This window comes from Cryptomeria japonica, chromosome 10, assembly GCF_030272615.1.
Source record: "Cryptomeria japonica chromosome 10, Sugi_1.0, whole genome shotgun sequence".
NCBI classification, from domain to species: domain Eukaryota; kingdom Viridiplantae; phylum Streptophyta; class Pinopsida; order Cupressales; family Cupressaceae; genus Cryptomeria; species Cryptomeria japonica.
In genome coordinates this window covers 319,796,811-319,809,452 of record NC_081414.1, presented here as the reverse complement: position 1 = coordinate 319,809,452, position 12,642 = coordinate 319,796,811, and the positions used below count along the sequence as shown (strand labels likewise).

At 39.1% G+C, this 12,642-nt stretch overlaps 1 protein-coding gene across 4 annotated transcripts in view; it reads right to left on the bottom strand.

The window, feature by feature from the left end:
- Nucleotides 1-12,642, bottom strand: part of LOC131036723 (uncharacterized) — a 48,159-nt gene that overhangs the window by 18,405 nt on the left and 17,112 nt on the right. For all 4 annotated transcript variants that reach the window (XM_059212033.1, XM_059212032.1, XM_059212034.1 and 1 more), the window contains one exon: nt 12,178-12,426. In XM_059212033.1, coding sequence (XP_059068016.1) covers nt 12,178-12,426 — 249 coding nt within the window. The remainder of the gene's footprint in view (nt 1-12,177; nt 12,427-12,642) is intronic.

Genomic DNA, 12,642 nt, shown 5'->3' with positions numbered 1-12,642 from the left:
GAATTCTTCCTCCAAGGGTCAGCAAGGTCCCCTTCATATCAGCGAAGACAAATAATGATGATCAGCAAATACCTCTGCTCTGCAAAGTTCAATTCTGATTGTTGAATTGCAAGGAAGGTGTGCGAATTCATTCTAAAGTGTTCAAGTTCTCATTGATGTGTGAAATCACTGTTGCGGACAGCGAACATCCATTGTTGGGTCAGTGAATCATATTGATTGTACTGTGAATCCATTGAGGTCCTCTTGCTCACAAAGTTCTGAGATAAGTATGACATTCACTATGATGATTTCTGCCCTAGCTGGCTAACTTTGTAACTGTAAAACTGCCCTAATATAATCAGAACTTGAGTTCCTTTGTTGCTGGGTATTTTTCTCCACGAGGGAGGTTTTCCTAGGGTAAATAGTGTTGTGTGCTTCTTCATTTTGTGCATTTAATTTCCTTCTACTGTGCCTACTAATTTTGTTCAATTATAACAAATCTGACCACTGAACTAAGTCAGTATAATCATTAAGCATTCAATTTATGTTTTCTGTCCTATACTGTTAATCTGAGCACTAAAATCAACACTTACAAGACTTACTTTATTCTATTTCCTTAGGCCAACCTGTTTGGCTATTGCCTATAAAAGAAGAGGGCAATCTCTATTAAAGGTATTATGAATTACACAAATTTGCCTTTGAATATGTTTCCTTCTGCCTGCAACTAAATCCTCAAGCGGCTGCTTCCAGGTAGGATGATACCCCTACCTGTAGCATCTCATATAGAAATAGTAATCCCTGCCTATTAATCCTTTCCAATCCATCACATATCTACCAGTCTAAACAAGTGTGCCTTCCAGGATTAAAGGCGATGCTGGGGTTACACTGAGTGGGATCAAGCTAGACATGGCAATTATGGTGTGACAGTGCGCTGACCTCTGAGACGCCACCCACAATGACTGCCCAAGGTGTGCATATTTACGAGAGAGCGAATAAGAACTGGATAGTATTCCAGATATTTGGAACTGAGTTGTTGGAACATTGAAGACCACAAATAATTGACCTAATAATCGCCCAGATTCCAAGCATGGCCGCTCAGCTATTGAAGATATTGGGTCTCCAATCTCATATTCCTTGATTAATGCCTCTATAAAATCAGATTTTGATTAACTGAACTGAGACTAGCTTTTTTATAATATCAATTCCTGAGATTTCAGTGTTTATAGTCTTATATTATCAAGGTTTGAGTCTTCAGTGTTTACCTGATGGATGTATTGGATCAGTCTGATTTTCATAGTAAACAGTCAAAATTATGTGAACTGACACCTCTGTAGCGATTTATATTTAAATTCATTTGAGTAATAAAAATTATATAGGACTCGGGTTCTTTTCAGTGGTATCGGAGCTGGAATTCTGCCAGCCTGTGAATCACTAGATTGAAGAGAAAAATGATCATGGCATCCCTTAAGAGATGTCTTGGAATGAATCTTTATGGCGAGGGTGGAGAAGAGACAGCAATGGTAAATTACTATAAATCTCAGGTTGCAGAAACTGTTGAAAGGTATGAAAAATTCAGGCACCAGTTGGAAAGATTGAAGCCAGGCCTCTCCTTTTCAAAATATGAAGAACTAATAAGAAAGAGTTCACAAGAAAATGGCAAATCAAGAGTGAGAGAGAACCTGTCATAATAGAAAATGTAATTTCTTGTTATGAGATATATAATGATCCTATTGAAAAGATTGAAGATATGCATGAGAAAATATATTTTTCTCTTCTCACAAATTTGATGGGAACAACAGAAGACTACTGTGCTACATTGTAAGAGACCATGCCTCAATCCAATATTCACGAGGAGAGATAACAATCAGAAGTCAGGCGCATGATCGCAGCAGTTAGGGTTAACCACCAAAGGTGGCTGCGATGTTGCGATCAAACCGTAAACAGTCACACCAAATGTTGAGCCGCATCCTGGCTGCTTGAAGATAACATTAAAAGTTTAACCTGCAATGAAGCAACCAGCTGCCACATGTTGCGCTGGGACCCACAGAGCTAGGAGGAATGGAGAAAGTGTAGCTTCGCAAAGTTTGATGATGTAAGCAAAAGTCAGGTCACAATGTTGCAACCCATCGCCACGTGTCCCCGACAGTTAATCTCCAATGTGACATAGATAAAGACTCAAGGAGCTTGTGTTGACAGTAACGTGATGTGGCACGTGGAACTGCCACGGTGACAATAACGACCAAATACTTTTGGTCAAATCATAAGGATCAACGGTCCAGATTTAAAGATTGAGAACTTGTCTTGCCGCAATAACAGAGTGTTTTGGAAACTTGCACAAATTAACTTAAACAGCTATCTATTGAATGCAATTGGACGATTACAAAATGGGGTAGATTCTCTATACCTTGATGATAAGAACAAAATGAAAACCGACTGAATGAACAATCCTAATGCAGCATAGAAAGTTGTACAGATCACGGTGTATGATAACAATGCAAACTATGTTTTATTTGATCTATCATGAACTATGTTTTGGTCGACTTTTTGGAGGTTAATACAGAGCATACAAATAGAGTGAAGATTGATATAGATTGTGAAATTGTTGCATCATGAGTCAAAAGACCCAAAAATTGCAAAGAAGCAGAATAGAGTGAGAGCTGATATTGTTTTATCAATCTGAACAGCAGAGAAGGGGAGTTACATAGCTAAAAGAGCATGAACCAAACTTCTGAAGAGGTAGAGCAGAACTACAGAGGTTCATATTTATTCATTCTTCTTGTATTACATCAAGACTGTAGTCTTGTATGTTAACGTAGGGCATTGGTGTCTCCTGAAGGTTGGTGCCTTCAAATCCAGTGATTGTAAGGGGGTTGGTGCTCCTTTGGATTGGCATCCATAAACTGCAAGGGTTGGTACTCCTTTGGATTGGTGTCCATAAAGTCTCGGGGATTGATGTCTCTTGAAGGTTGGTGCCTTCAAATTAGTTGCAATCAGTTGATACATTTGTGAGGCTGGATTTGGATAGTAGCTCCAAGCAACATTTTCTCACCGTGGTTTTTCCCATCTTGGGTTTTCCACGTTTATCCTAGTGTTGTGTGATGCATTGATGATCTTCATGTTCTTCTACATTATATGGTTAATTACTTGTGAGTGTTGAAAAGAAGTTTTAGAAGTATTAAAGTATACACCGATTCAACACCCCCCCCCCCCTTCTCAGTGTATTTGTGTGTTCAACAAAAGTAGCAAAGGTGGAACCTAAGACGGTGAAGAATATAGAAACACGAGAGGATGACAAGGAGGAAGTGATGATAGTAGAGCAAAAATAAATAAACATATTCTCGAGAGGAGAACTACTCAACCACAAAACATAGTAATGTTCAAGCAACTCCAACCCAAGCTTTAGGTATGAACTTAACTACGTTTTGTAATGATGATTCGCAATATATGAGAATGATTGGTCCATGCAATACTATACAAAATATTATTTGTGATGCTATGAAGATTGGTTTGTCTGAGATTGAGTGCAATGAAGAAGAACTACAAGTTTATCTATAAATCCCTATGATTTTGCACTCCAATTACATGGAGGTGGATCAAGAAACGTTCAAACTCCTTGATTCCAAGAGTAATAAGATCATTGATGGAGTAAGATGAGAGATGGTGATATCAAAGTAACATACTAGAGTGGCAAAGCAGTGACTCTAAGATTCATGTGGGATCCTAGTATGATGTTTCAAGTACACAAGAGCAGAAAGTAGTTGATGCAATATACAAGAGCAAATCGCCTAAGGAAAAGCAATTTGGGACGAGAAAACTGTAATGTCCCCGTTTTATGCCTGGATCAGCTAGTCCCAAATAATTAAATAAATACATGAAATACTAAATAATTAATAAATTGCAATTATTAATACATGAAAATTTTTAAAGAATTGTCTCATTGAAGCCAAATTGCGAATCTAATATTTTGTTTAATAAATAATTTGGTGTTGAAACCGACCTACAAGGCTTATTTTATTCTATTTCCTTGGCCAACCTATTTGGCCATTGCCTATAAAAGTGGGCAATCTCTATTGAAGGTATTATGAATCGCATTCACAATATCTAAGTTTTGCTGAATCAAATCTCTAGCCATCGATACTTTACCATCCAAAAGAATCAAATCCATAAATGAAATGGCATCATAATCATTGAGTGCCTTAAAACAATTCATACCTATAGATATGTGATGAGTAGAACTATAGCAATACTCCCCAAGGTGCAATCACTTGACCCAGTTGTTTGTTATCTTGTAACATAGTTCCTCAAGTAACCTTCTATCCATTTGTTCACGATTTTCATTTGCTCATCGGTTTGAGGATGATAGCTAGTACTCAGGTTCAATTTCATACCTATTAATTGAAAAAGTTATTGCCAAAATAAGCTATCAAATCTGTGTAATGCCTACCTATCCCTAGCCCGAGTGATATGATGTGTTGGCACTAAATGTATGATTGAGAGGCTAGATGTATGTTGTGATACTAGATGATTGCATTTCAATGTTACTGTTAGATGTGATACATTATAAAGATATATCATAAAATATGTGTATGTGTTGCAGTCTTGCTCAACTATTATTATTATGTTGCAGTTCATGATCATGTGCATTGATATTGATGCTGTTATCAAAGGCTATCATGATAGAATCATTTAAATGTAATGAGATGATGGATGTGATGTTAGGACCCATTGGGTGATTATTTGATGCTTCGACTATTGATATGTATATGGAGCAGGTATGCTTGACATGCGTGTTAAGTGGTTATAGGTATAGGGTATTGACTTCACCCGACTCCACAAGTCTAAGCATACCCCGACGGTGGTTGTATGGAGGTGTCACATTGGCCACAATTACTTGCCTTATCCCTCGTACACAATATGAGTGTGATACCCTATTTGTTTATCAAAGTAGACCTAGATACTGCCATTGGTATGTGTTATCACAAAAGCTTGCACCCTTGCTGAGCTATCAACTTAGCAACCTTGTGAAACATGGAAACAACCCCGAAGTGTGGGACCTTGCGCAAGGGGGTTGAATCTCCGGAGAAGGCCGGCTTCCTTCTCTATCTAGGTGCAGGTGTTGAACCAACTCAACACTTCAAAGCTAATTCCTAAGCCCACCCTAACAACTTGCAGAGGAAAAGAGGAGAGAAATTGCTTGAAAACAAAGGGAGGTTATGCACCAAGAAGAGATAGTTCCTCTCCCTACCGAAATGACACAAGTAATTAACTGAAACACCCTGAAGATGCACAACTTTCAGTTGTATGAGTAACCCCAATGCATAGATGAAGGTTACAATGCACTGAATGCCAAGAGGGGAGAAGAATTCCCACAAGTCATACTCAGAAAACCAGTTAACACAGCATATATGAAGAGAAAGAGCCACAACATACACCTATGATGAAGGTAAGAAAGCATACACAACATATATAGGTTGAAAGGAGGCAAGAATAGTGTTCTTCAATTAATCATAAGGCCAAACGCCAATCTTACAGTTGCAGAAATGCAAAGATTACAAGTCTTCAAGAGAAGAGGAGAGCATAAGAAAACTCCAAGCAACATGGAGAGAACCCTTTACAATGAGGCTTAACAACCTTATATAGAAAAATGGGTTACAATGGTGATCATGACCCCTGCATGTCAGTCTGGAAGTGCAGGGAAGTGCATGCAGCTGACTTGTACATGCAAGCAACCTAGCCATACCTCCAAAGGCAATTCTCAAGAGGATAGATTGACTGACCTTCCAAAGTCAGGCATGACATAAGTCACCAAGCATGGCCCCGTACCTCCCTTGATGGAAATCCTGCCAAAAACATTAAATGCACCCCTGTGGCTCCAAAAAAAAAAGTGCATAAGTCACCAAACTGTCGAAGCATTTAAAGCCTTGAGTGTCGATCACGCCATCCGGAAGTGTTGCAAGTCGGAAGTAGTTTGGAAAACTTCAGAGATCGGGGTCTCCGTAGTTGGAGAAGGAACCTCGGAACCTGGGGGTTCCGGAGTTCCGAGGTTGAAGACTAAGGAACTTCGGAACTTGGGGGTTCCAGAGTTACGGGGTAGAAGACTAAGGAACTTCGGAACCTAGGGGTTCCGGAGTTCCGCGGTAGAAGACTTAGGAACTTGGGGAACTTCGGAGACCGGGGTCTCCGTAGTTGGACAAGGAACTTCGGAACCTAGGGGTTCCAGAGTTCCGGGGTTGAAGACTAAGGAACTTCGGAACCTGGGGGTTCCAGAGTTCTGAGGTAGAAGACTTAGGAACTTGGGGAACTTTGAAGACCGGGGTCTCCGTAGTTGGACAAGGAACTTCAAAACCTGGGGGTTCCGGAGGTCCAGGGTTGAAGACTAAGGAACTTCAGAACCTGGGGGTTCCCGAGTTCCGGGGTAGAAGACTTAGGAACTTAGGGAACTTCGGGGACCGGGGTCTCCGTAGTTGGGGAACTTCGGAGACCAGGGTCTCTGTAGTTGGACAAGGAACTTCAGAACCTAGGGGTTCCGGAGTTCTGGGGTAGAAGACTTAGGAACTTGGGGAACTTCGGAGACCGGGGTCTCCGTAGTTGGACAAGGAACTTCGGAACCTAGGGGTTCCGGAGTTCCGGGGTTGAAGACTAAGGAACTTCGGAACCTGGGGGTTCCGGAGTTCTGGGGTAGAAGACTTAGGAACTTGGGGAACTTCGGAGACCGGGGTCTCCGTAGTTGGGGAAATTCGGGGACTAGGGTCTCCGTAGTTGGGGAACTTTGGAGACCGAGGTCTCCGTAGTTGGACAAGGAACTTCGGAACCTGGGGGTTCCGAAGTTACGGGGTAGAAGACTTAGGAACTTGGGGAACTTCGGGGACTGGGGTCTCCGTAGTTGGGGAACTTCGGAGACCGGGGTCTCCGTAGTTGGACAAGGAACTTCGGAACCTGGAGGTTCCGGAGTTCCGGGGTTGAAGACTAAGGAACTTCGGAACCTGGGGGTTCCGGAGTTTTGGGGTAGAAGACCAAGGAACTTGGGGAACTTTGTAGACCGGGGTCTCTGTAGTTGGGGAACTTCGGGGACCAAGGTCTCCGTAGTTGGGGAACTTCGGAGACCGGGGTCTCCGTAGTTGGACAAGGAACTTCGGAACCTGGGGGTTCTGGAGTTCCGAGGTTGAAGACTAAGGAACTTCAAAACCTAGGGGTTCCGGAGTTCCGGGGTAGAAGACTAAGGAACTTCGGAACCTGGGGGTTCCAAAGTTCCGGGGTTGCGAACAGAAGAAAAGCTAAGGGAAGGAAGGGAACTTCGAAAACTTGGAGTTCCGGAGCAGGAAAGAAAGAAGCTAAGGCAAAGAAACTCGGAACCTCGAGGGTTCCGGAGTTCTGGGCTTGAAAATGAGAGGGCGAAGGAACTTCCGACAAGACAACACTTCAAACCATGATTTCACTGCTTTTCTCCTTGATCAACTGGGCAGCGTTGGTCCATGGAACATGTCTCTGATCGGTTCTCTCTGATGGACCGAGGGTGTCATAAAATGACAACATTTTTGGCGATTTCTGCGAGATGCTTGCCTGCTAAGCATGAAGTCTAGAAGCCTTAAGCATCCATTGGGCATTGAGTCATGGAAGACCCAAACATGTGTGCACCATCACTTGGAGGAAACTGAAAAACTAGAGCATACACCCTCTCAAGGAGAACGCAGCATGTGCATAAGCACTTATGAAAGCAAAACAACCTCTAGTCTAATATTTTCATAGTCATCGACACCCTCTTTAGAAGCAAGGCTTGAGATGAATCCCATTCACTGGAATTGGAAGAACTTCGCCATCAAGCTTGGAGAGATGAAATGCATTGGCCTCCTTGCAACTAGTAATGACATATGGACCACTCCAGATAGCATCAAATTTGGAGTGTCGCCCAGCTTTGGCTCTGTCTGCATCCCACTTGAGAACTAGATCTCCCTCTTTGAAGACCCTATTAGTAGCCTTTTTGTCAAAAACCTTCTTGACCTGCTCTTGATAAGTCTTAAGTGTATGCATAGACTGACTTCTAACCTCCTCCAGCTCCATCAGCTCAGCTAGTCTTACTATCATGGCATCATTCTCTATTAATTCCAATTGATGTGCTAGCTCAAGAGAGGGTAACTCTAGGGAAGTTGGAAATCTTGCTTCTTTCCCATATACTAGCATGAAAGGGGAGTTGCCAATCGCCCTCTTGGGTGTGATCCTATCAGCCCATAAGGCTGTCCTCAACTTAGTGTGCCATGCCCTCTTATTGTCTTCAATTGTCCTTTTAATTATCCTGATGAGGTTCTTGTTGGAAGATTCAGCCAAGCCGTTACCCTAAGGGTAATAGTTGGATGATGTCTTCAAGTATACACGATGCTTAACTACCCAAGAACTGATTTGGGTTCCAACAAATGCCCTGCCATTGTCTGATATGATGGTGGAGGGGATACCGAATCTTGTCACAATTCCCTCAAGGAATTCTAACGCTGAGGCCTCAGTAGCATCCCTCAATGCAACTGCCTCTGTCCCCCTAGTGAAGTAATCTGTTGCGGCCAAGATCTACTTATGGCCAGCACTAGAAGGTGGGTTTATCATGCCAATGAAGTCTAAACCCCATTGGGCGAATGGTTGATCTGCTTGGATGGGATGAAGGGGGCAGCTAGTCTTTGCTTCCCAGAGAAGAGAACACTATTCTTGCCTCCTTTCAACCTATATATGTTGTGTATGCTTTCTTACCTTCATCATAAGTGTATGTTGTGGCTCTTTCTCTTCATATATGCTGTGTTAACTGGTTTTCTGAGTGTGACTTGTGGGAATTCTTCTCCCCTCTTGGCATTCAGTGGATTCTAACCTTCATCTATGCATTGGGGTTACTCATACAACTGAAAGTTGTGCATCTTCAGGGTGTTTCAGTTAATTACTTGTGTCATTTCGGTAGGGAGAGGAACTATCTCTTCTTGGTGCATAACCTCCCTTTGTTTTCAAGCAATTTCTCTCTTCTCTTTTCCTCTGCAAGTTGTTAGGGTGGGCTTAGGAATTAGCTTTGAAGTGTTGAGTTGGTTCAACACCTGCACCTAGATAGAGAAGGAAGCCGGCCTTCTCCGGAGATTCAACCCCCTTGCGCAAGGTCCCACACTTCGGGGTTGTTTCCATGTTTCACAAGGTTGCTAAGTTGATAGCTCAGCAAGGGTGCAAGCTTTTGTGATAACAGTATGATTCTAGAAGACCTGACCCTATGGTTAAATTTGTATGTTTCATAAATTTAAAATGAAAATAAGCTTACATGGATTTAAATGAATTGATTGGGTCTAGGTGAAATGAGGGTATATGAAGTTATTTTATTTCCAAAAGGCCTTGTGTCAAGAATGCCCTGCTCTCAAAAACTAAAAAGTAAAATGACTGCAAATCAGTGAAAGGTGAAAGTTGAACATTGAATATTAAACTTGATAAATCATATGAATGTCTAAATTTGAATATTTTTAACTTGTAAAACATTTAATTAAATTGAATTTCCACTGGTCCATAATCCAGGTTGGCTATGCAACACTCCAGTGCATCGACAAACAGACTAACTTGAGTAGTCTACCAGCTGTATCATAGATGAAAAAAACAAGAATATGTTTGTACAACCTAAAGATAAGCACATAGTCTACCAGATATATATTAGATGAACAAAAACAAGCATATGCATGTACAACCTAAAGAGAAGCAAAAGAATTACTACCCAAATGCACAAAACAACAATCATGTACACACATGCGCAATTGCACACAAGATACATATGGAGAAAGCTTCTGCTCCTCATGCCACAAATTCACATATGAACAGGGTTTTAAATTGCCTCTGCAAAACTTACAATAACCATATGCACAATGTCCTGAAGATGACACAACCTACAACTCTGTCCCCAAATACCACAGCCACCCTAAGCTCAGACACAGCTATTATAACCTCCAATGCCACACAAATGTAGTTTTTAAGTTGCAAAGACTCACTACAGTGAGTCATGTAACAGCCAAAAGAGTTCACGTGACTATCCTACTGACTATGGTTGTGCAATAACCAAGGGTAATGGTATACCAAACAGCCACCAATAACAGAATTTTCGAGCTTGCATCTACTGATATACTCTCAAAGATCTTTGATGTCACTTCTCTACTATGATCATTAGGATTCCCACTTCATATCCCTTACCTCTGATGCCTCCTCTCTCTGCTCATCATCCTCCAAGGCATGCCACCAACATTTGAAGGTGAAGGGTTTGTGTCCATCCAAGATGGAACGGTTGCTCAAATGTCAAGTGAATAACATCCATCCAAGACTACCCATGCAGGTTCCACACAACCACCAGAAAGTAACTAGCTGCTGCCTAGCAATAAGGAAACAACTGTAATCTAGGGCAGATGAATCACTGCCCAACCAATGGGAAACGAAAACATGCAGGCCCATGGAGATTGCCCATCAACAAGAAAAAACCACAACCATCCCCAAAAAATGCCACCCTAGACTGTGTCATCCCAGAAACATGTCTCACCATCTCCTGCTTCTGTCCCAGAAACACCATGGACAATAGGCTATTTTGTCATTATTATGAAGGCCGAATGTGACTGCCTGAAAAAATCGCGATTAATCGGCAATCGTCTGCAGCGCAGATTTTTTCCCCAAAACAATTGTGGAAAATAGGTCAATGATTTCCCACAATTTTTGGGGGGTAAATCGCACGATTATTTGCAAAAACCGTCTTTGCCAGGAAATCCCTAAAACGTGCCAAAACCCAGACGAAAAAATTCAAAATTGTTGTAAATGAGGTTGCCTGCAAGGGTTAAAATGCATTCTAACAGCATACAGTAGATCAATGCCAAATGTGAGGGCAGACCAGCAAGCGGCGCAAAGAAGGGCTTCAGTTAATCATGGCAAGCAACGGCATAAGTCCAATTTTTTTTCTTGCAATAATTCTGAATTTTCACAATAGATTATTGAAAAAATTTCTGAATGTTCGTGATTATTCACAGCAATGTATGTATCGATTTTTTTTCTTCCTAAATGTTTGCAAAAATATTGTTTGATCATAATATGCTAATAATTTTTATTTTTTTTATTAACTTAATTATAATTTATTTTACTATAATTATGTAATAATTTAATAAATTTTTAATACACAGTTAATTTTTTTAATATAGATTATTGAAAATCAGTAATTTCTTTAATATATTGTAACTTATTAAATTGTAATATATTAAAATATATTTCCTGATTGTAATTTACTGTAATTTATTTATTATTTATTTTAATATAATTTATTAATTATTTAATAATTTAAAAAAAATTAATATACAGTTAATTTTTTAATATAAATTATTTAAAATCAGAAATTTCTTTAATATATTATAATTTATTGAATTGAAATATGTTTTAAAATTTATTACTGATTGTAATTTATTACAGACTACAGTAATATATCTTACAATATTAAATAAATTTGCGATAATATTAAATAAATTACATTATATTACAGTAATTTATCTTAAAATATTAAATCACTGATTTAATATTTTAAGATTAGATTACTATAATATACTAAGATTTATTTTATATTTTTGTAATATTACTGTAATATATTATAACTTATTTAATATTATTGTAAAATTTAATATTACTAATTAAATTAAATACTACTGATTAAATTATACATATATATATGAATTCAGATTTGAAATGGATCAAATAAAGTAAAAACTAAATATAAATAAAGAAATCCTGTATAATTTAATTTGATTTGGAATATTTATATGAGTTTAATATTACTGTATATAAATATAAACAACAAAAATCTATTTTCTACTATTCATGCGTTGACGTCTCCATTTTATTTGCTTACACTATCTCTATGCTATGGAAAAGCCCTCAAATATACAAAAAAAAAAGTAGTTTCTGACTGTTTTTCTGCAATTTTTTACGTTTTTTTGTACATCTGATTTTTTCAAAAAAACTTATACTTTTGTTTTGCCAATTAAGTCCCCAAATGATTAATGCTGCTATGATTATTATAACTGGAAAAGTAAAGATGATAGGCTCTCTAGCAATTACAAGACCATGATTGATTTCAGGACATAGCAAAGCTAACTTTAAGCCTAAATTAGATATCAATGTGATCCCACTAAAAGCAGACATATCCATCAACATTCAAAACAAGTTTGTTACCTGCAAACATATTTTCAAGCTGCTCCGATATCAATCCATGTCTTCCCTCAATAGCTAAAGTTTCAGGTACATCTTCTTTGTTCGAGAGCTTATTTTCATAAATGAATGGATTTCCAGGAGAGGTTCCAGCATTTCCATGGCCTTGGTTGGTCTCCTGATTTATTGACTTGTTCACATTGGTTTCTAGCAATTGTTCCCAGAGTGCTGGCTCACAATTTTTCATCAACTTACTTTTGTCTCCGTGAACACCTGAGATCAAATGAAAAGGAATCAATGAAGAAGTAATTTTAACTATTGCATATGGTACAAGAAACATGAATAGTTTTAGAAGTAAAAATTAACTATTCCAATTTCAAATCTATATCTATTTTCCATGCAAGATACAATAATATTTCCTCTCAAACCAGACTTGTGCTTTCTCTACTTATTTAACTCAAACATATAGGGGTTATTGAGTTCAAACAA